Source organism: Nyctereutes procyonoides, unplaced genomic scaffold (assembly GCF_905146905.1).
Source record: "Nyctereutes procyonoides isolate TBG_1078 unplaced genomic scaffold, NYPRO_anot_genome, whole genome shotgun sequence".
Classification (NCBI taxonomy): domain Eukaryota; kingdom Metazoa; phylum Chordata; class Mammalia; order Carnivora; family Canidae; genus Nyctereutes; species Nyctereutes procyonoides.
This window is the reverse complement of record NW_026575135.1, coordinates 8,904,885-8,932,634: the sequence shown is the minus strand read 5'-3', so window position 1 is coordinate 8,932,634 and position 27,750 is coordinate 8,904,885. Positions and strand designations below refer to the sequence as shown.

At 39.8% G+C, this 27,750-nt stretch overlaps 1 protein-coding gene across 4 annotated transcripts in view; it reads right to left on the bottom strand.

Moving 5' to 3' along the window:
• Positions 1 to 27,750, bottom strand: part of SVEP1 (sushi, von Willebrand factor type A, EGF and pentraxin domain containing 1) — a 181,240-nt gene that overhangs the window by 128,394 nt on the left and 25,096 nt on the right. For all 4 annotated transcript variants that reach the window (XM_055301712.1, XM_055301714.1, XM_055301713.1 and 1 more), the window contains exons 2-3: positions 26,317 to 26,572; positions 22,934 to 23,110 (exon numbers count right to left, since the gene is read on the bottom strand). In XM_055301712.1, coding sequence (XP_055157687.1) covers positions 22,934 to 23,110; positions 26,317 to 26,572 — 433 coding nt within the window. The remainder of the gene's footprint in view (positions 1 to 22,933; positions 23,111 to 26,316; positions 26,573 to 27,750) is intronic.

Genomic DNA, 27,750 nt, shown 5'->3' with positions numbered 1-27,750 from the left:
CTGCTACAACGGACCTATGAATTCCGTATCTTGGTTAGAATCTGCTTCAGAATCAAGGAGAGCCTAGTCTTGCACCACACCTCCCCTACCTCAATTTACTGGACTGGGAAGTTTGAACAATTGCTTCATTTCTCTGAGACTTGGTTTCTTTGTGTGTAATATCAGTAGTACTTCCCTTATAAATTTTGTTGTTAGAACGAACGAATGAATGAATAAATAAATAAACAAATAAATAAATAAATTTTGTTGTTAGGATTGACCTAAATAATATAAGTAAAGCAACAATGTCTGGCACGTAGTTAGCATTCAGTAAATTTTTAGAATAAGGTCCCCAACTCTGAACTTTCTCAATAAAAGAGACAATTATACTTCCTTTCTCGAGTTGTTGCACCTGGTAGATGCTCTGATAAATATCACCTCTTTTTCTTAACTTCTACTTAGCTTCTGCCTTTGTGTATGCTTTCCTTTTTCTGAGTGAACCTCCAGCAGCCTTCAAGACTCACTCATTCTAGATAGCTCCTCCAACTTTTTCATATTTTGTTGCCTTCATTTCTGAGGCCCCAGAGTACATTTCCCTTACCTCTGTTCTGGCACATGTCACACTGTATGTAACAGATGCACTTGTCTCTTTCTCTCAGTAGGCAACATGTTCTTGTATGTTCAGAGAGGCTTCCAGTGATCTGACCTAGTCATTAGCCATCCCATTTCCTGATCAACAGTCACTCAATCAAAGAAGGGCAAGGGTAAACAAGCTCTTTTGGAAGGCGGAGGTGGGCCTAATGTGGAGGAAGGACTATAGTCAGGGAGAATAATAATCGAGTGAAGTGAAAGAATGCTAGACTTGGGGTCAAGACAACTGAATTGCAACCTTGGCTCTTCTACTGGCAAGCTATATCGTCCCTGGCAAGTGATTTTCTTTTCTTTTATAAAATACAGACGTTACAACTAATGATGACTATGGCTTTTTCAATTTCTAACATTTGATTATTCTATAAATAGAATAATACTAGAAAGTAAGTTAAAGAAGTCTTCCATATGAGCAGTCAGATTCTGTTTACGGATTTTATAATTTATTTGAAAATATTATTACATAAAAAAGGAAGCAATCTTAACAATATTACCTTCCAAAATGTTCTGAGTAATCAAGAGTTGACAACACTGGAGAAGTGTTTTGGATAAAAATATCCAAAAGTACATTTGGAAACGTATTGTGAAATTCATAATGATAATGGAAAACAGACTTTAGGAGAACTATTTAAAGACATTGCACAATTCTAGTGGGAGAGGTGTAATCAACTTCTTTGATACCCAAGGGGGGGGGGTGGGAAATTCCTCATCTAAAACCAAGCAAAAGTTGAAAAGACGAAATAAAACTGTGGTTTGAGCAAGTTTCACAAGTGATGGTAAAGGGCTGGGGGTATGTTCTTTTCTTTTTAATCTGAAATGTTTCCTTCCTGGAAATGTACCCAATATTGTTTCTTAATTGCTCTTTTAGTTGTTGGTAAAATAAGCACGTTCTCTTTTCAGAAACATCTTGGCGGTTATCAGCTACTATTACTGGAAGTGTGATTCTTGAAGTTATGTTGTGCTAATGTTAGTTTTTCTTCGGCTGACAGTGCAATTCTTTGACTGAAATAAATTAAAACATCAACCAGTTTGGAATTTGTGAAATACAAAGAAGCCTCCATTCTTTCTAATCCATCTTACTCACTATTTAATTTGTTAGATGACTATTTTAGTTAATATAAATAGCATATATTATACAATAACAAATATTTTATAAAATTCCTTCATATACATAATCTAAGATTAATTTTTTAAAATTTGTTAAGTATTAAGACCTCTTTTCCTTGAACAACTCCTTGAAAGGCTAGTAAGTTCCTTTGAAGACTATAGTGGTAAGGTAGCTGCATTACACAACTACAAAGGTGCCTATTCAGATAGATTGTAATGCCATTCAAGAGACATGCAACTCAAAAGCCCTAGTTCCTGTTCTATCTAGGAAGGACACCAAGCAAGTGTCTGGGCCCCCAGAGAAAGGCGCTTTATTATTACAACATCATGCTCCTTCTCAACTTTATGGATTTGATCTGAATAAGGATCTGTTCCTACAAATAGTTGTGCGAAGATTTTGAGCACAGGGATTCACTGCCCTGGAAGAGAAGCAGTTTTCCCCACACTGAGCCAATATTTTCCCAATTACAAGACAAGGACGTAGGCATGCATACGAGGAAACTTGCCTTTATGAGACAGCCAAGATCCTTTCCATTTCCATTAATAAATTAGATAGGGAGACTTTTAACTGCCTTGGATGCTGCACAACTGAATCTGTGGTAAATGAATTGGCATCCTGTCAATCTTCCTGCGATTGCTTAGCTTATTTGGCTGAAGTACAGCATATTTGGACAAAATTGTGAATTTGAGCAACAGTGTGGTGCCAAAGCAGCAAGTGGCACACTGGTTGTAGGATGCCATGTTGCAAATATAAGCATCTGCTCAGACTAGAGAAGAGATTACTGATGGATCAGGACAAGTCTATCAAAAAACCAAAAAATAAAACCCTCAAAAGACCATGTCTGAAAAGAGGATGCATCAGCAAAGTAATTATTATACGTTAAGAATTAATATATGTAACACACACACACACACACACACACACATACACAGAAATACAACCTGGCTAAGTCCAGAATACTTAGGCAAACCCTTTTTGTTGAAAACTCTGTGTTCTTAACTGTCTTAAGGTGTTTACTGTCTGGATGAGAAAAATGTGAGATCATCCAAAGTTTTATAACAGAAACTTTGTAGGCAAGTACTTTTAGGAGAGGCCATGGAGATTTAAAAATTATCTTTAACCTTGTTTATTCTTTCTAAAATAGCCAATAACTCAGAATCATATAACGAAGAAAATAAAATTTACCGTAAGCTAATCCACATTGGTAAGTTGATTTCAATTTTTTATCATTATCAACAACTTGCCTTGTTTCTTTCATCCACTGAAATTTTTTTCTCAAGCAAAATAATATTAACTTTTCAAACTCCTCAGCCTACTGCCAAATTACTTTATATTTCCATTATTAGAACTAAAAGTATGTATCTTACTGTACTCTCACTGGCACTGGGTATTAATGGTTTTTAAAATTACCAATTAAATCAGGCCAATTTGGAGCCTGTGGAGGCCTGCTGGGAACAGAACTCCTAAAATGACAAAAATGTCTGGAAGGCTGTGGTCCAAGGCCATGTTTGCTGGCTACATGTGGGGTTTCTGGGACCAGGGGAGCACACAGCTCTCCGTAAAATTGAAGGTGTTTATGCTTGAGGTGAAACTGGATTCTATTTAGGCAAGAGATGTGCTTCTGCATATAAAACAAAGAACAACACAGTGACTTCGGGTGCCAAACCAAAAACAAACAAACAAACAAAAAACAAAAAAGCCCAACAGAATAATCTGGGGAAATTTAACTCATGCTACCAGAAACAGTGGCATGGTCTATGCCAAATACCAAAGCAACCTTCCTGTTAAGGGCATTGGCCACAGAATCCATGTAATGCTATATACTCCTCAAGGATTTAAACCTACTGAAAAGTAAATAAATAAAGGCATAGATATGTTCTCTTTAAAACAAAACAAAACAAAACAACCAGCTATTTAAATGTGAAATCCTATGAGTTTCAGCGTAACAGGATTTCAAATTGAACATAGGATAGATCTATCCCTGAGATTCAGACATGTATAGGAATATATGTATAGGATACATGTATAGGAATGTCTATTGCTTGAGGAACTTAAGAACCTTCTGGAAGAAAGCTCCAACCACGGTAAGGGTACTATTCAAAATATTTCAACTCAGAACGGCACAATCATTGATCAAAGACAATAGACATCAGCTGTAGCATCAAGCAGACTTCTATAGGCCCCCTTGTCTGCCAGATGTTACCTCTACAGGTGCTAGACTGTGGCACAGGTGCCAGGGAGCCTGGGAAAGGGCTCAGATCAGTCAAGGAACATTCAAGAGACTTAGAGTGGTAGCTATCCACCAATCAGAACATAAGTATTTCAATATCTTAACAATGTTTACAATGTGACTAATGCACAGCTATTGAATGTTAACCTGTCCGAAGGAAAGAGAGAAATGGCACACTTTGGATCTAAGAACAACCTTGGCAGTAAGAAAGCAAGAGAAATTCTGGGTATGGTTTAGTGTTTGCTGCCAAAGTCATTTCCCTGTGGTCTTACAAGGAGTGGTGAATTACGAGTAAAGTCTTAGGCCATACTTGCCTTTGAAATGCTCCTTCCCTCAGCATCTCTACTTCGCTTCAGTAAGACTTGAAGATCTTGGGGAGTTTGGAAATGTGGCTACCTTTTGTTTTCCATTGTTGTTAACGTTAAATTAGGATCTTATGACTCGATTGATTCTGTAACTCCATGCATATACTCTTCTAGGTTTCTCCACAGGCAGGGATTTCTGTCCACAGATGCCAAATTAATATCCCTATAACACAGCTTTCTTGCTCAGAAATCATCCATTCCTTGCAGTTGCCAATTAACCAAAGGCCATCTCTGTAGCCTGGAACTTAAGTCCTAGTACAATCTAGTTCCTACTCCCTACCTTTCTTGCCCTGAACCCCATTATGTTCATAGATGTAGGCCATTCACCCATCCATACAAGCTACTACTAATCCCCATTACAGGTCTGTACATTCTGTCCTCCACAGTGGTATCTCCTATTTCTAACTGTCCAAATCCTATCACTCAAATCCAGTGCAAATCCCATAACCCACATAACCGAAAGCAAATATTTTTAGAACAGCTGTAACATTTTGTATATGATATATGTCATATCATTTTAGTTTTCATTTAATCTCAGCTGCTTAGAACTGGATTAACCATAATGCTTTGTTTATACCCCACATTCTGGCTTCTGTATTATTATAGCTCCATTTCATAATAAGCCACTTTAAGGCAAGTACTATGCAAAATCCTATCTTCCAAAAATATCTAAAAGATATGTGATAAAGAAGACAATGGATAGATTCAAATTATTTCCTTCTGTAGTTTCCATAAAACCCAATTCAGAATGATCTGTTCCACCCAGCATTCATTCTGATATCTGTGTGGTCTAGTCTACTGTACCTCGAAGTAGTCCACTCATCCAGCAATATTTTTCCTTCCATATTCCCATATTAAGATGTTTGGATTATTTTCTGAATAATCCATGTGTAAATAAAATTGTAAGTATTTTACTTTGGCAATTGCACTGCTTTCAACACATTAAACTTCACCATGTCACCACCTTTCTCCCATTTCATCCATTAAAGTCGGGTGTGGTGCAAAGGATCAAGCGAGAATCCTTAGATGAGAATTCTGGTAATTATTCCTGGCTCTGACACTGTCTGCCCTTCTCTAAGTTATATAACCAATTAAAGAACTGGTTTTTCCATTACAACATAGTTGTAACACTAAAATTTCATAACCCTCTGTAGGGATGAGAAGGATATTACAGGTAATGGAATACTTGGGATAGACAGTAAGACAGGACTCCATCTGTACCCTTATAGCCATTGTAGTCTTATGCAGATGATTAAAAGGGCAAAGTACCATGTTATATGACAGCACATAAGAGAGAGATTACCTAGATTTGAAGCAGGGAGGGTGGTCAGGTAAGCTTTGTCTATCAAAGTGATTTCAGAATGAGACCAGAACCATGCACACAAGTGAGAAGCAGAGGTGTAGGGTGATGGCATTCAAAACAGAGGGATCAACACGTGCAGGCCCAGAGGCAAGAGAGAGCATGCTTGAGAAAACAAGCATTCACTCTGGCTGGAGTACAGAGGGGTGAGGCTAGAAAACGAAGTGGGTGCCAAAACCATGAAGATAGGATAGGTCACATTCAAAAGCTAGGAGTTTATCCTTAAAACAGCAAGAATAAGGACAATGTTCAAGTTAAGGTATGCGACAAGATCATTCTGGGTGACTTCTGGAGAATTATTTTGAGGGACAATAATATTTCATTCTCAAACACATGGTATGATTCAGTCACTCTCATTTTTCCCCTATGCATAAGGATCATTTCAGAACTTTGAGCTATGATGAATGCTTTTTTTTTTTGCTTAATTGCAAAAAAAAAAAGATTTTTTTCTCTATAACTTTTTCTAAAATTGTTATCCTTTATTTATTGGCCATTAGTTATTTTTTTCCATTTTACTTTTGGTTTCAATAGAAATAAATCATTACTAGGCATAAAATGCGGGAAAAACAGACATTACCATACTTCCACAAAAGGTATTCCTAATTAAGTTAACACATAAAAAGCAATACCACTGTTGGACTGATCCAAACAATGTGGAAAAATCTGTCACCAGAGAAGATACGTTGCACACAAAAAGTAAAAGATTTTGTTTCTGAGAAGATGGAGTAGATGTACTTTTTCTTAGTCTTCCTGCTAAGTCCAACTAAAAACCCTGAATGTTATATATAAAATAAACATAAAATGACACTATTAAAAAGGCAGACCAGCTAGGCACTTTGATAATCAAAGCCCAACATGGTAGTGAATTCTTTGGGGTTCCTTTTTTCTTCACATAGCCCTGACTTAGGGTGACAAAAACTGAGTGACAAAACACCAACAGGAATGGACTGAAACAAAACAAAACAAAACAAAACACCCCAAAACAACAAATACTGCTCTCTCCAGGCAAAGGGTGAAGAAATGGCAGTTAGGACACTTTTAAACAAGAACCAGTCAACTCCTCTACTCCAACCAAACACCACAGAAAAACTGTGGCCCAGTGCAGCCATACCAGGAAGAGATCAAGTGGGAAGTCTATATTTGTACTCTTGCAAAGCTCTAGCAAGGCACCCCAATACCTCTGCCAGAATGGTATCAGAGAAGGCCAAGTAGAGAGAGGAGTCTTTCACACCAATGGAGATGACAAGGGTGAGGGTTAGGCCTCACTTCCACATTCACCCAGACGTAGTGGTGTCAGGTCCATGGAGAGTCAGAACTTTTATCACCACCAAGCAGCAAAGAGGTCCCCTCTTTGTGGTGTCTGGGAAGGCCATGTGGGGAGCAATAAGGAGACCTTCCTAGAACCAGAAATTCCATCCACATCTGGCAGTAATGAGGATCCCTCTTACACACATACATATTAGTGTCAGTGGGGTGCAAAATGAGGAACACAGATATCTATGTTCACTTGGGAGGAATAAGGCAATGGTCCCCATCCTTCTTTCTCTGTTGAGGGAATGATTATATAACATTCTTGAAATGACAGAATTATAGAAATGGAGAACAGATTAGCATTTGCAAGAGGTCAAAGTGTGGGCGACTAGCAGCAGAAGGGAAGTGTTTGGGGCTCTAAAAGAGCACATTATGAATCCTTGTGGTGATGAGCCTGTTCCGTAGCCTGAAGGCGTCCCTGTCAATATCCACATTGTGATGTTACTCTACAGTTTTGCAAGATGTTACTATTGGGAGAAGCTAGGAAAATGATATAGGGGATTAGTCTGTATTATTTCTTAAAACTGCATGTGACACCATCATTATCTCAAAAGGAAAAAAATGTGATAAAAATGAAAAAACAAAAGGTAGAGAGGCAAAATTTCAAAGCACATCCAAAAATATCCAAGATTGAGAAGCTGCATTTTAGAGTTTGGGCTGCCAGGTCCAGTTTGTGGTTGGTTGGTGGTCAGGGATATTTCTTCATGCCTAACTATTGCTTTACGGATACCTTGGTCCATGAAACAGAATATGATGAAGAGTGTACATGAGTATTAGATTCACTAGAAATTGGGGTACCTGGATGGCTTAGTTGGTTAAGCATCTGCCTTCAGCTCAGACCATGAGCCCAGGGTCCTGGGATCAAGCCCCATGTCAGGCTCCTTACTCAGAGGAGAGCCTGCTTCTCCCATTGCCTCTACCTGCTTGTCCCTCTCCCTCTGCCTGCTGCTCCCTCTCCTGTGTGTTCTGTCAAATAAATACATAAAAATCTTTTTTAAAATGACTGGAATTAGTATTCCTTCTGCATAAATTCATAAATTGACCTTCTTATTCATATATCAGTTTCAATAAAATTGTATAGTTCCTCATGAGGAGCACATAATTCTCTTTCAAGTTATTCTTAGAAAATGTGTATTTTTTTACTATTGTGAATGGGATGTAATAAGATTTTTTAAACTTAATGTTCTTGCATAAAAATTTATTGATTTTAAAGTATTTATCTTATTAACTTATAAATCTATTAATTCTAGTGACTTCCAATTTATTTCTTTGTATTTCCTAGGTTAAGAATAATACTTCATACAATGGTAAAACAACTGTTTTTTGTTTAAAATATTAAGTATTGATGGTGAAATAGTAAACTTACTCTATTAATATTTATGGTCGTGTTTGCAGTATTTCACATGTGAAATGCATTTGATTATTTTTTTCTTATAACTTATTTCATGATTCGTGACATATTTTCATACACCTGCTCCATATTTTTTTCCTGCTTCCATATTTTGACAAAATTTATAAATCTCGAGTTTTAATGGAAATTTTCCCAACTACTAACATTATACTACATATAGTAATGATGATTTGCTTTATATATTTGTTAAATGAGTGCTTAAATGGTAAAAATTCAAGACATCCTGGAATGCTATCTTGCCTTGGTACATGAATTAAAATACTTCTCCAAGCCATCAATCATCAATACATGCAAATAGCTACACACACACACACACACACACACACACACACACACATGCATACACATGCGCATACAGGCCATAGTTTTAGGACTAGATTTGGAAAATAATGTCAATAACTAGATAACATGAAAGAGATAAATGTGTTATTAGCTACTTCCTATGTTGAACTCAGCCTTCCAGATGGCTTGCTTTGATTCTAAGCCAGTGCTTCTCAGGGTCAGTAGACTTGTTCACCTTCACTTCTCCAAAAAAGGAATGGAAAATTCTCAGGAAGTTGGGAACCAAGCAGAGTTTCCATATGCTGTGTTCTAGTATCTGAACACACAGTTTGCTTTATTTATTTACTCATTCATTGTTCACTCAAAATGTATTAATGCTGACTCCAAGTCCCTGTGCCACGTAGCAGCGGCTATTAAAAAAGAAAGAGACGTTGAACATAATCCCGCACTAAAGGGATTCATAGAATATTAAAGAAGAAAGACCTACCCCAAATGATCATACTACAGGGCGTTTTAACAGAAAGAAAGTTTTTTAAGAAAACCAAAAAACTCTAAGTTTTTTGCTCGGACAATGACTCTGTGGAAGAAGGGATGAAAGGGAAAGTTTCATGAAAAAAGTGAAATTTGTCATGAATCTTAAAGTACTGGTAAGAAATTACTGGACAGACAAGATGTGGGATATTCTAGGCAAAGAAGACAAAGATGCACAAGCACGGAACCATAAAAGGCCTGGAAGTGTCTGAGAAGCCACAAGCAGTTTGGGGCAGATGGAGCATTCAATGTTTGCAATGATCATAATTAAGAGATAATTTACCACTAATAGAATCACATGGCTTTGCTATTTCCTCTAAAACTTTACAATGAGATACAGTAATGCTTTTTTAATCTTATGCTAAAACATTAACTGTCAATACAGGACACAGTTTTGCAACCTCAGTACTACTGACATTTGGAACCTGTTGATGACTGTTGAGTGTATTGTAGGATATTTGGCAGCATCCCTGGCCGCTAGCCACTAGATGACAGTAGCTCCTTCCAGCTGTGACAACCCATATTGTCTCCAGACGTTGCCAAATATCCCTTGGGGGGCAAAATCGCTCCCTACTGAGGACCACACAGGTAGAGTAGAATAATTTAAATTAATCAAGCACTTGCTATATGCCAAGCATCCTAGCAAGCTTTCTGTACATATTATCTCATTTAATTTTTATAACCATCCAGCTACTTACTATAGACTAGAAAAGTGAGGTCCAACAGAGGTCAAAAAACCTGCCCAGAAAAACACAGTGACAGTCATGAAGCAGGATTCAGGAGTAGGATTCATGCCACTAATGAATCAATAACTATATGTATATATGTATATGATGTATAGATGCTACAATATACATATTTTACCAGTACCTGCATTTAGGATGCTACATGGCACATCATGATTTTGCTGAGTCTGATTTTCTGTAGTTTGTGCTATCATATTCAAATTGCTAACACTGGTTATCATCCAAACTTGGCTAGTCATCTAACATTTTAGTAAGCACCAACCCCGCGCAGACCCCACAGAACCAAACATTTCGGATGTTAAGCTACTACTTAGAAGCAACAGTTTACTTTCAACATAACCTAGGAAGATTAGTAAAATATTTCTAGATCATTTCTTTGATGGATAATGACCGTGCAATGAGTGCTATGGATGGACTGTAGGCAGTGTAATGGCTAAGAGGCAGCGCAAATTCTGGGATCTGAGAGATCTGAGTTTGCATGCTAGCTTCTTTCCAGTTGAATGACATTAGAGAAATTTCTTAAATTCTTTAATACTGTTTCTTCGTCTGCAAATGAGGAACCTAATTAGGCAAAAATTTTGCAAGAGGTTTGTGGTTGTGGCATGAATCATTTTAGAGAAATGACTTCCAGAATCTCAACCCTGATAGGTGCCCTCACCTAAGTTGATGTAGCAGAGAAAGCGCCTAGCACACCTTTTCGCAACTGCCCTTCATTCAATTTTCAAACGAAATGTGTATTTTTCATCTCTTCTAAGTCTTACTAGGGCACATCATCCCAAGGCAACAAACCTCCATACAATTCAAATCTTGATACCTGGAGACCTTCCTTTCATTAAGGTACCACAAGCAAGTCCTCTAATAAATGTTCCTTGTTTTACACATATTTCAGTTAAATACCATTCAGTATTTCCTGTCATTGGAAATGGGAATATTTAGGCTCATTTCTTGGAGATTCTGAATTCAGAAACATGTTAAGCTGGGGCAGTAAGAGTAAAGGCATTGCTCACTTACCACCTTTCTTTTTCAACTTCCTGAATAGTGTCAAAGAATATGTCACTTCTTCAGAAGAGTCTGATGAGGGCAAAGCTACGGAGACAATGTCCACGGGAGATACTGAAGGTGGCAGTAACTTACTCCATCCAGCTGAGACATTCAGAGCAGGGTCTCTGCCTTATTTAACAATTGAGGAAATCTAAGGTAATATGCTGGCCACCAAAATGTGCATTAGCTTATTTAGCCTTTTTCTCTCAGAACATAAGTCTGATTGAGAGGATAGGTTTAACTGCGTGAAATATTTTCATAAAAGGTTACATATAGATATTTGTCCATAAATTAAATAAGCTAAATATTGGCTCCAAGATTTTGGTAAGAATATATTAATGCCCATTCTGGGGCACCTGCGTGGCTTAGTCAGTTAACATCTGCCTTTGGCTCAGCTCATGATTCCAGGGTCCTGGGATCGAGCCCCATGTCAGGTTCCCTGCTCAGCAGGGAGTCTGCTTCTCCCACTGCCCCTCCCCTTGCTTGTGCTTGCTCTCTCTCAAATAAATAAAAATAAGTAAATAAAATTAATGCACATTCTAAGTAAAATAGTTTTATCAGAAATGACTGGATTGCTAAAGGTTTTTAAAAATTTGCATTGTTTTGATTTTCCCAGACATGATCAGATTTTAAAAAGCACTTCCATGTGAGATAGTAACAGGAAGTCCTTTCACGGGTCCTAGTAAAGTCTCTTTGCAGCACTTCCAGAAACTAGTGAAATAAATGAATGATTATAACGATTTTAATGATTGGGTAACAACTCCTTTTGCAAGTCAAAAGTATTCCAATTCTTCAGTTTCGATAAAATTGGAAGAGGACCTAAGGGAACAGTCAGCTAATAGATCATCTGCAATATTTTTTTGATGATAGATAACTCATGTTATTTTTGGCACATAACTCAGGAGGAACTCAAAGAAGTGAATGATGTCAATATAACACAACTCCTTCAAGCTCAATCCACATATTTGTATGAAGAAGTGTTTTCAGCACTAAAACCTACAAAAATGAAAAACAGAAATGAAATTGATACTGTATGCTATCTTATTCTAATAATACAAGTCCACAGACACATGAAGTAATCAATGATCCATCTCATGAAGACATGAATCTCTCGTAGCATCTTATTTCTACAGGTATTAAGTATCAAAATATCTTTGACAAATTACATACAAATAACAATAGTAACTTGATCTAACAGTAATTTTGGTCACATAAAATTTAAAAATGAATTTCAATGTATATCCACAATTTTTGTGGCAGAGTAGAATTCTGTGATCAATAAAAGGCTAGAATATAAAAATACATTGCATTTGAATTATGTGGCTCAAGTAGCATGGAAGAGATCTAAGAACACAAGAAACTATGCAAAGTTTCTGCATTGAAAAAAGCTGCTTCACAAACAGATACCACTAGAAGGAATCAAATTTGTTATATACTTCAATTTTAATGGGTACATTTAAAAGTGATATAATAGTTTTACTTCAAAAGCCAATAGAGTGTTATGGCAATACCATCTTTTAAAATCCCGCTGAAAAACTTCCCGTGGCTACTTAAAAATCAATAAGGGGAACATGGGTTTTCCATTTTTTTAGGGGTTACATGAGCAAATATTTAAAGATTGCTAATTGGCAGATGTTAAGCGTTTTCCTTTGTGTCCTCTTCATTGTTAATGGAGTTACCTCTAAGGGGGCTAAGGAATAGAAGGAAAAAAGTAAGATTTTTATAATGATAAGAATTGGTTATAATCCTTATTTTGATAATTTTAGAATTCTGGATACATTTTTATGAGTATTTTAAAAAACACAACATACTAGGACGTCTGGGTGGCTCGGCGGTTGAGCATCTGCCTTTGGCTTAGGGCATGATCCTGGAGGCCCGGGATCAAGTCCCACATCAGGCTTCCCGCATGGAGCCTGCTTCTCCCTCTGCCTGTATCTCTCTCTCTCTCTCTCTCTCTCTCTCTCTCTGTATCTCTCATGAATAAATAAATAAAATCTTAAAAAAAATACACATATACTGACTTGGGGAGGTCTCTGTTCAAGATGGCAATTTAGGAGGATCCTGGGCTCACCTCGTCCCAAAGACACCTCAACTCTACAGCTACCTATGGAAAAACTTCTGAAAAAAAATCTAAAAACTGAGCAACCCCTACATATCAGACAAATACGAGCAGGCCCACATCGAGGAGGGTAGGAGAGGTTAGGACACAGTCTCGCTTTAAACCACATCCCTGCCTGGGGTGACCCACCACTGTGAGGAAACTTCAAGCCCAGAGTTTCTCCCTGAGGGTTGAAGGGTTTGAAGCCCACATCAGGCACCTGGACTTTTAAGCCTTGTAGCTGGGGGCACCTGGGTGGCTCAGTGGTTGAGCGTCTGCCTTTGGCTCAGGTCGTGATCCTCAGATCAAGTCCCGCGTTGGGTTCCCCACAGGGAGCCTGCTTCTCCCTCTGCCTGTGTCTCTGCCTCTCTCTGTGTCTTTCATGAATAAATAAATACAATCTTTAAAAAAAAAACAAAACCCAAAATGAGACCTGTACCTGATTGATGAGGCCCGGAAACATCTAGTTTAGAAAACCAACCAGGCTCAAGGCTTGTGTCCCTGTTACCTGACAGAGCTGAAGCTCTACTAGGCTGTAAGCAACAGAGGAGCAGCTCTCACAGGGCTCCTGCCACTCACCTGCCCCACTCAGCCACAAGAAGACAATCCAGAGGCACCCAGACTTCCTGTGATGAGGCTCATTTGCTAACCTTCAAGGGTCAGCCTGGGGGGCAGGCATCTCAAGCAGCGCACAGCTAGATGCCTGCTGGCTGGCAGGAGCCATCTTCACGCTTGCTCTAGCCAGTGGGCACCATTTTGTTTATTTGTTTTAAATGCTAGGCTTTTTTCCTCCCCCTTTTTCCCAGCAGGCACCATCTGTACTCAGTCTCTCTGCCATACTCTACAGTGACAGTATCTCCCATCTGGTGCTCTGGCTTTGCAGCTGCCGTCCAAAGGCTGCCTCTTGATCCCCTGGCTCTGAAGGCCTGGGGCTGTGCTCTTGGATGCCAGAGATGGTATCAATGGGAGAGAGAGTTTTGGGTAGGCTACCACCCCCAAGGTATTGCACAGACTGCAGACTGAAACACACCCCGTGGCCTTCTTTCAAAGAGGCCTGCTACTTGTCCTGGAGCTTGGCTTGCGGGCACAGGTCTCAGGTTTGGCGCCCAGAAGCCTACCGCTCTGAGGGAACCAAGGCAGGTGGACACAATCTTGGCGCTCTCCCTCCGTCTCTGACAGCTCACCAATATCTCCCCGAAAGGAGCTTATACACTCCACTGGAGCCTCAATTTTTTATGACTGCCACCCAAGGGACACCTCTAGATCCCCACTCTGTGGCTGGAGGGCTTATGCAAGCATTCCCACAAGACTATATATATTTGCATATCTTAAAAGCTGCTGCCTGATGGTCTGGCTTCTAATCAACCTGTAATCAGATGCCAACTGAGCTCCTCCCCTTTGGGACACTGTCCTGTCTTGGCTCACCCTCAACAACTAGGAGCCACTAACAATAAAAATGGCTGCTTGGACAATCACAAAATTTTGAGAGAGCCAGAGTTAAGGTTCATCTCTACATGAGGTCATTTCTTCAAGACTGGGAGAGGTGGCTGTTTTATCTAATACACAGAAACTAACACAGAGAATCAAGCAAAATGGAGAAATGAGGAATATATTTCAAACAAAAGAACAATATAAGACCTCAGGGGGAAAAAGAAACCTTAATACCTTAAAGAAATGGAGATAACCAATTTACCTGATAAAGTTCAAAGTAATGGGTCATAAAGATGCTCACTGAGCCCACAAGAAGAATGGATGAGCATGGTGAGAACTTCAATGGAAAGAGAGAAAATATAAAAAAGTACCAAAGAGAGGGGTGCCTGGGTGGCTCAGTTGGTTAAGTGAGTGACTCGATTTTGGCTCAGATCATGAGATAGAGCCCCAAGTTGGGCCCAGCATGGAGCCTAATTAGGATTCTCTCTCTCCTATCCCTCCCCCAGCCACACAGGCATGAATGTGTTCTCTATCTCTCTAAAAGAAGAGGAGGAGGAGGAGGAGGAGGAGGAGGAGGAGGAGGAGGAGAAGAAGAAGAAGAAGAAGGAGAAAGAAAGAAAGAAAAAAGAAGGAGAGAAAAGTACCAAACAGAAGTCACAGAGATGAAGAATACAATAACCAAGCTGAAAATAAAATTAATGACTTTGGAGTTTGATGATGTGTCACACCTGTGATTATATGCATCTAATTCTCTACATTTCCCTATTATGAAATCATGATAGACTGGAATATGCACCATCAGGACTGAATACCTACCTTATTCAGTGGAAAACTGAACAAACTAGCCTATTCCAGTTACCCATGCTCCTTTTTAAGGTAATGGTAACCAGTGTTAAAACGATAGCAATATTCCCTCACAAAAAGCAAATAGGAATACGTTGTACAAATTCCTTATACCTTACAAATCCATTATTAGGCACCACTGGGGATGTTTTTGGAAAAAAAAAGTCAGCTAAGCTCTGCTCAGAGAACAAGATTTCCAAATGTTTTGGTTTCCATTCAAGAATTTCTAGAGCTCTCTGTCCTCTCTCTTTCCAAAGAAATGACATAATATTTATACAGGAAAATGTCTGTGTGCAGCAGGGGGATGGGGATTTATGTTCATAATTTACATGTATAAGATACTTCCACACAAATAATTTAGTGTTTCTATTTCTACAGTGTACCCTCCTTTTATGAAAAATAATATAACTGGGGCTTTTGCTCATTGTCTAGCCCTCAGCCTTGGCCCTCATCCAGCTATAATTTTCAATCTGCAAATCATTCCGATTTCACTGAAATGGAGTCAATATCTGCAAAGAAGCAGTGTCCTCAAGATGCCTGTTGTCTTCATACTCTGCATCTCTCAAATCCCTCCAGGGGAAAGCTTAGAACATCTGCCATTGCTTGGATTTATAAGAGTTCACTGACTATTCACAACTGATTTGATGATCTAGCCATTAAAAATGACTCATCCAGGATATCAACCATACACTGAATTTGATTTATTGTTGTCAAAGATTAACCAAATGTAAATATTTAATATTAAAAAAATACAGTCTTAAATTTTTCTTACCATATGCCTTCTAGCCTAGAGATCCTTTGGTGCTCCAGGCAGACATGGAATTTATGCAATTGTCTGAGATTTCAATATTCAGTTCTCATCCATTTAAGATTCTGATATTAAACTTGACCTCTGACCTACATCCTCTTTCTCGAGCACTTACTAAATGCCTCTGGAAGTAGGCAGTGGGCATACACAATTAATGTGTCAGTGGCTGTTAACGATGAAGGACATCATTATGAAGAAGGACAAAGAAAATAGCTGGGTGTGGTGGGGAAGGGAACCAGAAGAAGCATGAAAAAAGTTCTGAGGAATGAAATAACATGATATTTGGTGGAAACTATAACTAGCTCCAGCTTTTATCTCAAAGGGTAAAGACAGGCCAAATCAGGCAAAGCCTTTATGCCATGCTAAGATGCTTGAAGTTCATTCTATGAATAATAATTTAAAAACACTAAGCAGATCTGCATTTTCTATAACTCATTTTCTTCTTTTCCTTCCTAGTATTCAGTTAAAACATTATGAAGCTGCTATTTTGTGGGTAGCAAATGATCAAATACCGATGACCTCGTAAGGGTCAAACTATGAGATTAAGTAACAAAATTTGAAATTGTATTTTTAATTGTGTGTTCATTTGTTAAATATCTGTCTCTATAGCTGGACTGTAGCCTCTGGAGCCAGACAACTTAGGTTTACTTCCCAGCTCTATTAGTTATATGACTCAGGACAAATTACTCAACCTCTCAGACTTGAAGTTTTCTTGTCTCTAAAATGAAACAATACTCTAAGAGTTATTATAAACATTAAGTTAGTTAACATATATGAATGCTTGGGGAAGGGCCTGGAATATCATAAGTGCCCTTTAAATATTAATTATTTTCAGTTATTATTGCTGTCATCCTCATCACTGTCTAAATGCCACAGATGCAGGATGAAGAAAAGAATACTAGAGCTAGAAATGGAAACACCTTTTCATTAGACTCTACAGTTCTGTAGTACAGTTCCCTTGGCTGAAGTTCAATTACTAATCCTAAAGGAATATCGTCTCAAACCTTTAAATGTGGATGTGCAGTGTTAAAATTCCACACCTGAGGGACGCCTGGGTGGTTTAGTCAGTTGGGCATCTCCCTTCAGTTCAGGTCATGATCTCAGGGTCCTGGGATCAAGCCTAGGGTCAAGCTCCCTGCTCAGCATGGAGTCTGCTTCTCTCTCTCACTCTGTGCCTCCTCCCCATTGGTGCTCACTCTCTTTCTCTCTCTCAAATAAATAAATGAAATCCTCAAAAACTTCCATATGTGAATTCTGAATTATACAAAATATTTACAGTAAATGAAGTTATGTAGTTCTTTAAAAAAAAAAAAGGAAGAAAATATCATAGGCCTTTTATAAAGCACTGATTTACAACAACAAAAAAAGGATTGATTTGTAAGTGTTCCTGGCCTTTCTCCATTTGTGGTTCCCCAGAGGGTGATGCAGACTCTAGAGGAAAGAGAGAAGGATAAGGAGTTTGAATTAGGGCTTGGAAGGCACATGTGTGCTTGAGTATGAATATAGGGAGGGTGTAGGGAGGAATTTGAAGAGATAAGTACAGAAGAGTTATGGTTTCTAAGGGAAAGGATGATGAGAAAAGCAAGGCTTTAACAATTGCTGTGGTCTACATAACCCTGTTTTGGAGTTGGAGTCAAGAAAAGAACTTGCACTATTTTGAAATTTATTTAGTTGCTGAACTAGATTTCTTTTATTGCAATGCCTCTCTGAGACTTGTCTATCTGGGGGATGGATCTGTATTTCAAATTACAACTGTGTTTCAAATTCTCTTTCCCTAGCAAGTTTTTTAGTATTAGTTGAACTTCTATCAGATATGGTTTCTATAGTCAGCACCATAAACAAATGAATGAGACATACACAAACAAAGCATCATTCTACCTCGGATTATCTATTTATTTTATGGTCCTCCCTTCTGTAAAACCTATTAGCACACGCTAAGACCACCATCTAAAAGCCTGTGATTGTTTTAAAATGAACTCAAAGAACTTTTGAGCCAAAGGAAATAAAAAACCAGTTCAAGCCTATTAGGAAATGTCTCATAAAATTGAACTCTTCAGTCAATTTCTTGCTAATATCTTCTAATGAATGTCTTCAAGCTCACGTTCAAGTTAAGATGTTCAGGATATAGGACGGATCCACAATGATTAAAATCGTTTTGTGCATCAAGGTCTTGTCCATGAAGCAGCTGCTTACTGTGACTGTGGTGCCCAGGCCACTTCAAGCAACAACACTGCCTTGCGTGGGGTTTAAGAGAGTCATTATTTGAGAACCCAGGCAGTCCGGGTTGCTAATCACCAGAACAAAGAGGGAAAATGAGAAGAGCACAGTCATACCACAGTCATCAGCTTTCTTTGAAGTCTCCCAGCACCAGTGGAGATAATCGAAAGTAAAGGAGGGACCACATGAAATTGGGAAACCTTGAGTCAGCTTCAGATCTGCCACTTACATTCCCTATGATCATGGGATGGAGTTTCCTCATCTCCCAACTGAGCAGTGAGCCAAGCCCTTACAATTAGCTCTAGCATTCTTTTCTATGAAATGAATTAACAACTACAATTTACCTCAGCCTATTTTTCCCTAATCAAAGCAAACAAGCTCTGCTTTCTTCAACATCCTGTGGCATATTATCCTGTTGCCCTCTCTCAGTATTCTTGATTTTCTTTTTTTTAATAATAAATTTATTTTTTATTGGTGTTCAATTTGCCAACATACAGAATAATGAAGATATTATTATTATTAATGAAGATATTATTACCCAGTGCTCATCCCGTCAAGTGATTTTCATTGGATTCTCATCAGGTAAAAACCACATTCCAGGGGTGCCTGGGTGGCTCAGTTAAGTGTCTGACTCTTAATTTCAGCCCAGGCCATGATCTCAGGGTTGAGGGATCGAGCCCTGCATCAAGCTCTGTGCTGAGCATGGAATCTGCTTGGGATTCTTCTTCTCCCTGTCTCTCTGCCCCATCCCGGACTCGTGCAAATTCTCTCAAAATAAAACAAAACCAACAACTGCATTCCATCTTTGGTAGGTGCAAGGCTTCTTGATGGTATTCACCTGCATGCATAGGCCTTCCTTATCTTCCCATAGCAAAGTTTTACAAAATACACGAATACACGGTGTCATTTATCTTCAAGTATCTCATACGTGAGGTAACTACTTTAATATTCATTACCTTTCTCATAATAATATTTCTATTATCTCACAATGATTAATAATAAAAGTACCACTGATTAAGAATTGATGCACCCGATACTACCAAAGCAATCTAAGTATATTCTCTCAACCTAAATATGTATATGTACATATATATATATATGCAGACAGACACATATATACCATTATTAAGCTCATACAGAAGAAACTGAGAATCAGAAAACATTGTCTAAAATCACATAGCTTCGGGATCCCTGGGTGGCGCAGCGGTTTGGCGCCTGCCTTTGGCCCAGGGCGTGATCCTGGAGACCCGGGATCGAATCCCACGTCAGGCTCCCGGTGCATGAAGCCTGCTTCTCTCTCTGCCTGTGTCTCTGCCTCTCTCTCTCTCTCTCTCTCTCTCTCTCTCTCTCTATCATAAATAAATAAAAATAAATAAACTGGTTATTTAAAAAATAAATAAATAAATAAAATAAAATCACATAGCTTCTAATTTGTAGGGGTTGAATTTGAGCCAGATCCTCCCATGTTTTTAAATACTCTGAGCACAGTTCAGTGTCGATGGTCTCTAAAAAGCAATGTATATAAGAAGTTATTTTCAAAAATGCAAAATAAGCAGTGTGAGATCTTGGAAATAACAGAGAACTTAGAGAAAAGTGTCCCGGGTCCCTTTTGGGGTCCTGCTGATGTCTGGCTATGCCATCTTACACAAAATATTCATCTTTCCCAAGACCTCAATTTCCTCTTGTAGAATAAGGGATTCCAAGGTGACAATCTCTAAGGTTCCTTCTGGCTCTACGGAGGAATGATTTGTTTCTGAAAGGCATTGTTTCTACAATGAGGAAAAATACTCAGAATTTCAACTATTCAAAGCAAAGGTAACATCCTCTCTTGAGGCAAGAAAACAGCTATCATCAAGGCATCTTCAGACCTTAGTTACAGGGACGATCTTAGTAGATCTTTCCCTGCAGTTCCTTCCTTCCAGCACGGGTCTTTTTACTTAATAGCACATATCACAGGCTGTGATTACAGACTGATTTGTGTGGTAGACTGTAAGTTCCCAGCAGGTGAGAGGGCCATGTCAGTCTGCTCACCGTTGAATCCCTGCCTGGTACCCAGCACAGGGCTTGGCATGAAAAACCAGCTCAGTAACATTTGTCGACTAGATCGATTTTAAGAGGGGCTCCTGGCTTCCAGGTTTTCCATACTGGATGATTTAGAGCTAATATTTCTTTTTGTCTTTCCTAAAGAGGTCTGGTGATGAGTCTTTCCTGCCACAGGGAAGATGTAATTAATTAATTTTCTCTTAGTTCCCAGCGTGTAAGAGAAGCTAGTGACAGGTGCTGCCTCCCACAAATCTACAAATCACAGCAAACACTTTGGGGTTCCAATATTCCTTTTCCTAACCCCTTCCCAACAAATACTAAAGATGACAATAGGCACATTTGTATCGATGCAGTCATTTAAATCTTGCTTGAAAGAAAGTAGTAAGCTGAGGCTTCCTAATTTAGAAGGGATGGGTAAATCAATCCTTTTGTGCTTGGTGTTCTTGGCAAGAACCAGCTGCAGAAGTACTCCTGTCCCCTCTATGGGCTCTACAGACAGGCCCACACAACCTCACTCATATTTCAGCCTGGAATGTGCAAGGAAGAGCAGCCACAGCCACTTGGGGAACCAGGGGTGGTGGGTTTGTGAACTGCCTCCTGTCTCATCCTGTCACTTACCCCTTGGGATGTGAGATTATAGGGCCATGGGGCTGTGGGGGCTGTAGCCCAGCATGGCTGAGGCTGTTGGGCAGCCACACAGCAGTGGCTTCTTGGCAAGGGACAGTTCAGTCTCCGACCACACGGAAAGCAGACATGCTGACTACAGCATGGAGCAAAGAAAATGAGAGCTTCTGCCTGTGTCTGGTGGGCTAGGATGAGAGGAGAGGAAAGGAGGGGGCGTTGGGGCGCGTGCCAAGCTGGGCTGTTGATGAAAGTGTGGGAAGATTCCAGGGGAGGCATGTTGCCAACTCGGAGGCAGTTGGGCTGATTTCTTTCCCCTTTCTTCTGCTTCAATGAGAATTCCTGCTGGGTGGGGTAGGAGCAGAGCCAAGAAAGGAGTGATTTGCTGGGTAAGCATGGACGCTCGGACCTCGGAAGTATGTGTCTGCCCACTGGGACCAGGGCCAGGGGAGGAAGGAGAAGTTAAATGAGGGGAACTGAGGGGCAACGGGAATAAAGGAGAATAAAAGAAGGACACAAAAGCAAATGTCCTATGAGAAAGAGAAAACAGGAAAGCGAGACAGCAGATCATGTAGACAGGGGAGAGACACAGTTCTGTGCCATAGAGCAAGCCTACCTCCCTCCTAAATGTCAGAATGAAATAATGCTCAAATGAAACAAGCAGCGAAAGACCACAGGGTACAGTAGAAAGTAAACCTACTGCTCCTAAGTTTTTCTGGTGGCTGTTCATTGCCATGAGAATACCTGCTTCCCAAAGAGCAGATGTTGCCTTTTAGGCAAAACAGAACAAGCAAAATGTTAACACGGAAAGCCACATACTACTTCTAAAGATTAGTAGAATATCATTTACAAGTATTTCCTTACAAAAAAAAAAAAAAGATGAAACACCAGGGTCCTTAAATTGCTCTTCTCGGCCTTTCTGATAAAATATTACAAACATCAAGATCCTCTTGCAAGAAAATCTAGAGCAGGTTAAAATGACAAATGTCGATGAAGTGAGTTCTACTGTGAAGTGATGCCACTTTTAGAGCTTTCTGAGGTCCCTTTGTGGAGATCTGTGAAGAGCTGTAAGATCATCAAGTGAATGTGGCATTTTTTGTGACAATCCCACAAGTTACATGCAGCCCCAGGACCAGAATCCCACCAGCTTCAATGTCCTACAGAGACAAAGGTATATTTTGGCTTAAGTGTCTATAGGACAGATTTGGTTATTGATTGATGAAAAATAGAAGACCCAAGGCATCTGGGTGGCTCAGTCAGTTAAGCGTCTGCCTTCGGCTCAGGTCATGATCCCAGGGTCCTGGGATCAAGTCCTACGTTGGGCTCCCTGCTCAGTGAGGAGTCCGCTTCTCCCTCTCCCTCTCCCTCTGCCACTCCCCCTGCTTGTGCCCTCTCTCTCTCTCTCTCTCTCAAATAAATAAATAAAACCTTAAAAAAAATAGAAGACCCCAAATCTTCCTCTTCCCAGGTTTCAAGAGGCCTTGCAAACTTCCTTTCTCCCTCTTAGACTTCAGCCACCACCATGTGAACAAGCCTAGGCTAGCTTGATAGAATCTGAGAGGCCACATAAAGGCCAACCTAATGGTGCTAGCCCATCATTATTGACCAGACCCCAGTCAGCTGATCCCCAAAGACGTTAAAACAAAAAAAACCCCAAACCAGCTAAGATCAGTGAGGCAGTCCCCCCAACTCATAGCCAATGACAAATATGAGTCAGCACAGCTGAGACCAAAGGAGCTGCTCAGCTGACCCACAGATTCATGAGCAATAATCAATAAATGTTTTAAGCCATGGAGCTCGGGGATCTCTCTTACACAGCAAGAGATAACTGATCCAATTACTCACAAACTGGAGACTCACCTGTGCATTCGTACTGCAGACCTTTCCCATAATAGCCCTTCTCACAGACACACTCAAACTGACCCGTGTGTGTCCCACATTTGCAGCTTGCCATGCGGTCACAGCACTCCTTGCCAGCTTCACACAGATAGGAGCAATGGGACATATCCTCTTGAATAAAACTCCCAGAGGGCAGATCTATCAGTGACATATGACAGAGGGTAATAAAAAACTGATTAGCAGCTCGATGTCACATTCTCTAGTTACTAAAATTTAGGTACAAGTTGCAGAAAACATCTTTTCATATCCGTCCAATTCCCAACTGCACCCCACTCCCGCCCAAACATGAATGTGTGTTATTTGCACCACCACAGGCTGGGAATTTGTTTCGGCCAGTTAAGCTATTTCAGTCTGGGACCTCATCATAAGCTTTCGAGGCCATGCAGGGTCAGGCAGAAATTAAGCGCTTCAGCAAGGAATCTCCAGATGCGGCAGGAAGTAACATAGTCGATGCCACAGGTCACTCCCCTGGCTTCCACGCCAGCAGTGTTCCACTGCTTCAGTATGAGGTCAGGCAGCAGTAACTAGATTTCCAAAACCCTTTTTCCAAAAGATAAATAAAATTACAATCTTGACTGCCGCACGAGAGTTCTGATTATGGGCTGCTGGCTTTAGATACCATCATTTCTATACTTACTGGATAAAGACTTAGCAACCCCACACAGGTGAAATCATAGAATCAGAATATGGCTTATTTCTCAGTTGTGAGTAACTTATCATGTTTTATGTGAATGGAGATCATGCTGATTACTTGAGCCATGTTCTGAAGTGAGGCATGCTGAGAATTCAATAACTCAGGCAGAGTTGTCGAGAAAGTGATTTCACAGGGTCACTGGCTGATCCAGAATGAATGGCCTAGAATCAGGCAAATAATAGGTTCCATTCACTCTGTTGAAGAAATTCAAAAGTCTTAGCCCAAATCCCTGGGCTGGTGCTCGGACCAGATATAGCGATGGGCCCCTCCTGGGAACTCAGATGTGGGAGTTCCAACGAGACACATGCACTGCAATTGAATATCTGGCAAGAAGATTGGTGATGGCTTCATTTAGGGAACATCTGTGTCTATTCATTAAGACTCTGAACAATACGCAGGGGCAAAGTAAAAAGAAGACGCCAGCCCCAAGGGAAAGAGACCAGTACAATCAGGTACCCTATTAAAGCTCCATCTAACAGACTGTGGTGTGGGTAAAATGTCTGCAACATGAACACTTAGTTCTAAGGCACTGGGCCATGAGACGATTTGGCAATAGAGCAGCTTAGGAAGCAGAAAGATCTAGCTACCAAGACTGGTACACTGGCATTCAGGTATGGGGGAGGTTAAGTATATGTTTACACGTGGGGAAAACTATTATTCTGCAACCTATGTTGATTGAGGATGGCCAGAAGCAGGCTGACCTGCTTCTTCTGAACATGGATGGTCTCGAGACCAAAAGTGGATCTGTCCAAGTTGAAAGTAGCTTCACAGAACTTAAGGGCAGGGAAAATGAGACTCATTTCCTTTGATTTGATGTCTTTGCAGTAGGAACAGGATCTTTCCTTACCAAACCTGGAAACTCAATCGGAGAATTATGCATTCTGGATATTTGCTTATTGTAAAAGTGATGCCTTCCAAAACTCTGTTGCAATATTGTAACCAAAAGAACATTCTGTCCCACCGAGCTTCTGGTTCAACTTGGCCTTAGAGTTCTAGAAGAGCCCACTCCTAAGAGTAGAGGAATGGTATGACTGGAAATTAGTCCTCTACAACACAGCAGGTAACACCCATGATTTCAGAATCCATTTAGTCACAGCCACCCAGCCTTTCCACTCAACCTATCACTTTTCCCTGAGAAAAGGAGAAACAAAGGAAGCCCCAGAGTTACTGAACTGCTGCCATGTAATAACACTATACTTGGTAATACTTAAATATTTTATTTAATCCTCTTGACAAAACCATATGGTACACATTCTAATACTTCCATTTTAAAAGTAGAGGGGGACTCCTTGGTGGCTCAGTGGTTGGGAATCTGCCTTTGGCTCAGGTCATGGTCCTGGGGTCCTGGGATCAAGTCTCTGCATCAGGCTCCCCGCAATGAGCCTGCTTCTCCCTCTGCCTATGTCTCTGCCTCTCCCTGTTTGTCTCCTGTGATAAATACACTCTTTAAAAATAATAAAATAAAAAACAAAAGTAGAGGAAGTGAGGCTTGTAGATATTAGATAAATTGCCGAAGGTAATAATAATAGTGGACAGTTAATGAGGGCTTCGGCTAATATGCGTTTGGTAATTTTTCTAATCATTTTATATGTATTAACCTATTTAATCCTTGTGACAATCCTATAGAACAGGTACTCTTCTCATTCCCTATTCTATTTACAAGAAATCTAAGGGGTAAAAAGCTAAATAACTTGCCAAAAGCCACTCAGCCAGTAGGTGACTAAGATTTTTTGCTGTGTCCATAGTTACTCTGAGATCCTACTCTTTTTTTTTTTTTTTTTTTTTTTTTTGAGATCCTACTCTTAAATGCTTCTCTTGGAACAATGATAGGGCTGACCTGCTTCTTCTGAACATCACTAATTGCTTGAAACTTCATGTGGCCATGATTTGCCCATCAAACTGAGTCTTTCACATGGATACCTGCAGGGATCAACTTGCTGTTTGGCTTTGGTCTCGGGCTGGATCTCCTGTCGTTTCCTCCCAATCCATACTTCCCCTCGTGACTTACAAAGACACATGCCCATACCATGCCTGGAGGTTCGTCTAACCTAAATCATACAACTAAATATCCTTACAAATGGAGTATGAAGAACTCTACTAAATGGGTTTACCGACTTCATTCCTTTTTGTGGTAATGCTCTTCAACTTGTACATAATCTTACGTGTCTTAGAACTGTCAGGTCAAGAAGTATGCATTAAGTGTTTATTGTCCTTACATCTTCATGTCTATTTCTGGAAACATTCTGGTGAGATTCACGATACATGTCTCTGAATGTTTACTCCCCCTCTCCAGATAACTGTAAATAGATCTAAGTCAAGGCTTCCCGCTCTGTGTGTGGCCTTAAAACACACCTAAATTCATTCCATTGATTCTAACAGTTCCAGGTGGGAGCAGACGGGTAGTCTAGTGAAAATCCATCCCAGCTGTTAAAAAACAAAATAAAGCAAAGCAAATACTCTTGGTGCATGTCAGACTGTCACCTCTATTTAGGAAGCTCAACACAGCTCCTGCTACACTGAGGATACATGGGCATCCTGCTCAGTGAAGACTTTCATAGGGTTTGGTATTAGCCTCTAAGGGGTTTTCAGCCCTAAGAGAGAAGGAACTCCCATTTAAATGCATCACGTCAGGCCACTGGGTCTCCCTTACCTTCATGCAATGCACGGCGAGCTAAAGCCTCAAATTCTTCAAAACTGTGGAGAAGGTAGCAGTGCTCTTCCTTTGGGGTGGAAGCCATGTCATTTAGTTCTCGAATGTTCCCTTGCCATATGCCAAACGTGAAGATCTCTACTCCAAAGTCTCGCAGGGATGCTGCGACTGGCCTGGGGTCTCCCCCATTGGAATATCCATCAGTAATGAGGAATATAACTTTTGTTGAGTTTTCTCTAGAGTGACGAAGAATTTGCTGTAATGAAATAAAGTTAGCATGAGTTGGCATTGTGTTGGCCTATGTGCTTCCCTTCTTACATAAAACAGCATTTGTGAAGATCGTTAGCATGTCACAAGAGGGAGAACAAATACGGATCATTGAGAGTAAAACAGAAATAGGCACAGACTAGCACCCGCAATAGTCTTCTCACAGACCCACAAAAAAACCTAAAAGCGCTTACAATGGGTCATTATCATCAGTGGCAGCATGCTCATCACTGCCATGAACCTTGGTAATGAAGAGCAGCACATGTTTATGGAATGAGCTCTTACTCATATTATCACTTATTGTTAAAACTACTTTTTATGAATTTTCAGGCTCTCAACACACAAGCCAAATCTGAATCCTATGTGTCTATTTCCAAGTATATCCAGCTAGTTGCCCATCCACCTAGTTAGCTGAACCATCCCATGATCATACATCAAAAGCCTACTTAGAAGAAAATGTAACAGAAAATGTCTTTTCCAGAGTTAATAATGGCCAACCTACTTTCCATATTTGTTTTTCCACTGCTCCTCCACAACTGTAGAATTCATTCAACCCTTTATCTTTCCTGGACCACCCAGCATTAGCACAAAATCAGCTGGTTTTGGTGCTGTCCTATCTTTATGAGAAAATACTGATTTATTCAATCTGACACTTGGGCTTTATTTTATTTTCGAACAAGTGAGTTGTGCTTTATAATGTTATATGTTATCCCTCCTCTATAGATAGAAGGGAAAAAGTGAAACCTTTTTTATTTTTTTTAAAAAAGGCATCTATTTATTGCCATTGATGCTCCGTAATATCGAACTGTGACAGCACAAGGAATCCAGCGGTGAATCTGACATTGTAATTAAATTGGCTGTTTTGCTTTTCATCAGAATTGGATAGGAAAGATAAAGAAGTGCCAGGGTATGTTTTCTGGCAAGTTCTTAGAAAGAATTCAATGTCTATTAGGCAATAATTCACGTACATTCAGTAGGTAGGAAGAACGACAATCATATCCTATGTTTTGCTAAAATTAAAAGGAGATGATAGGATTAAAAAAAAATAACAGCCTCAATTCACTTTAAGGGGCAGACTCAGCTACAAGCTCCAGATTCTCTCAGATTGTAAGATCCATGTCTCCATTAATATATGATTCATAGCTATTTATTCTAATTTAATGACTC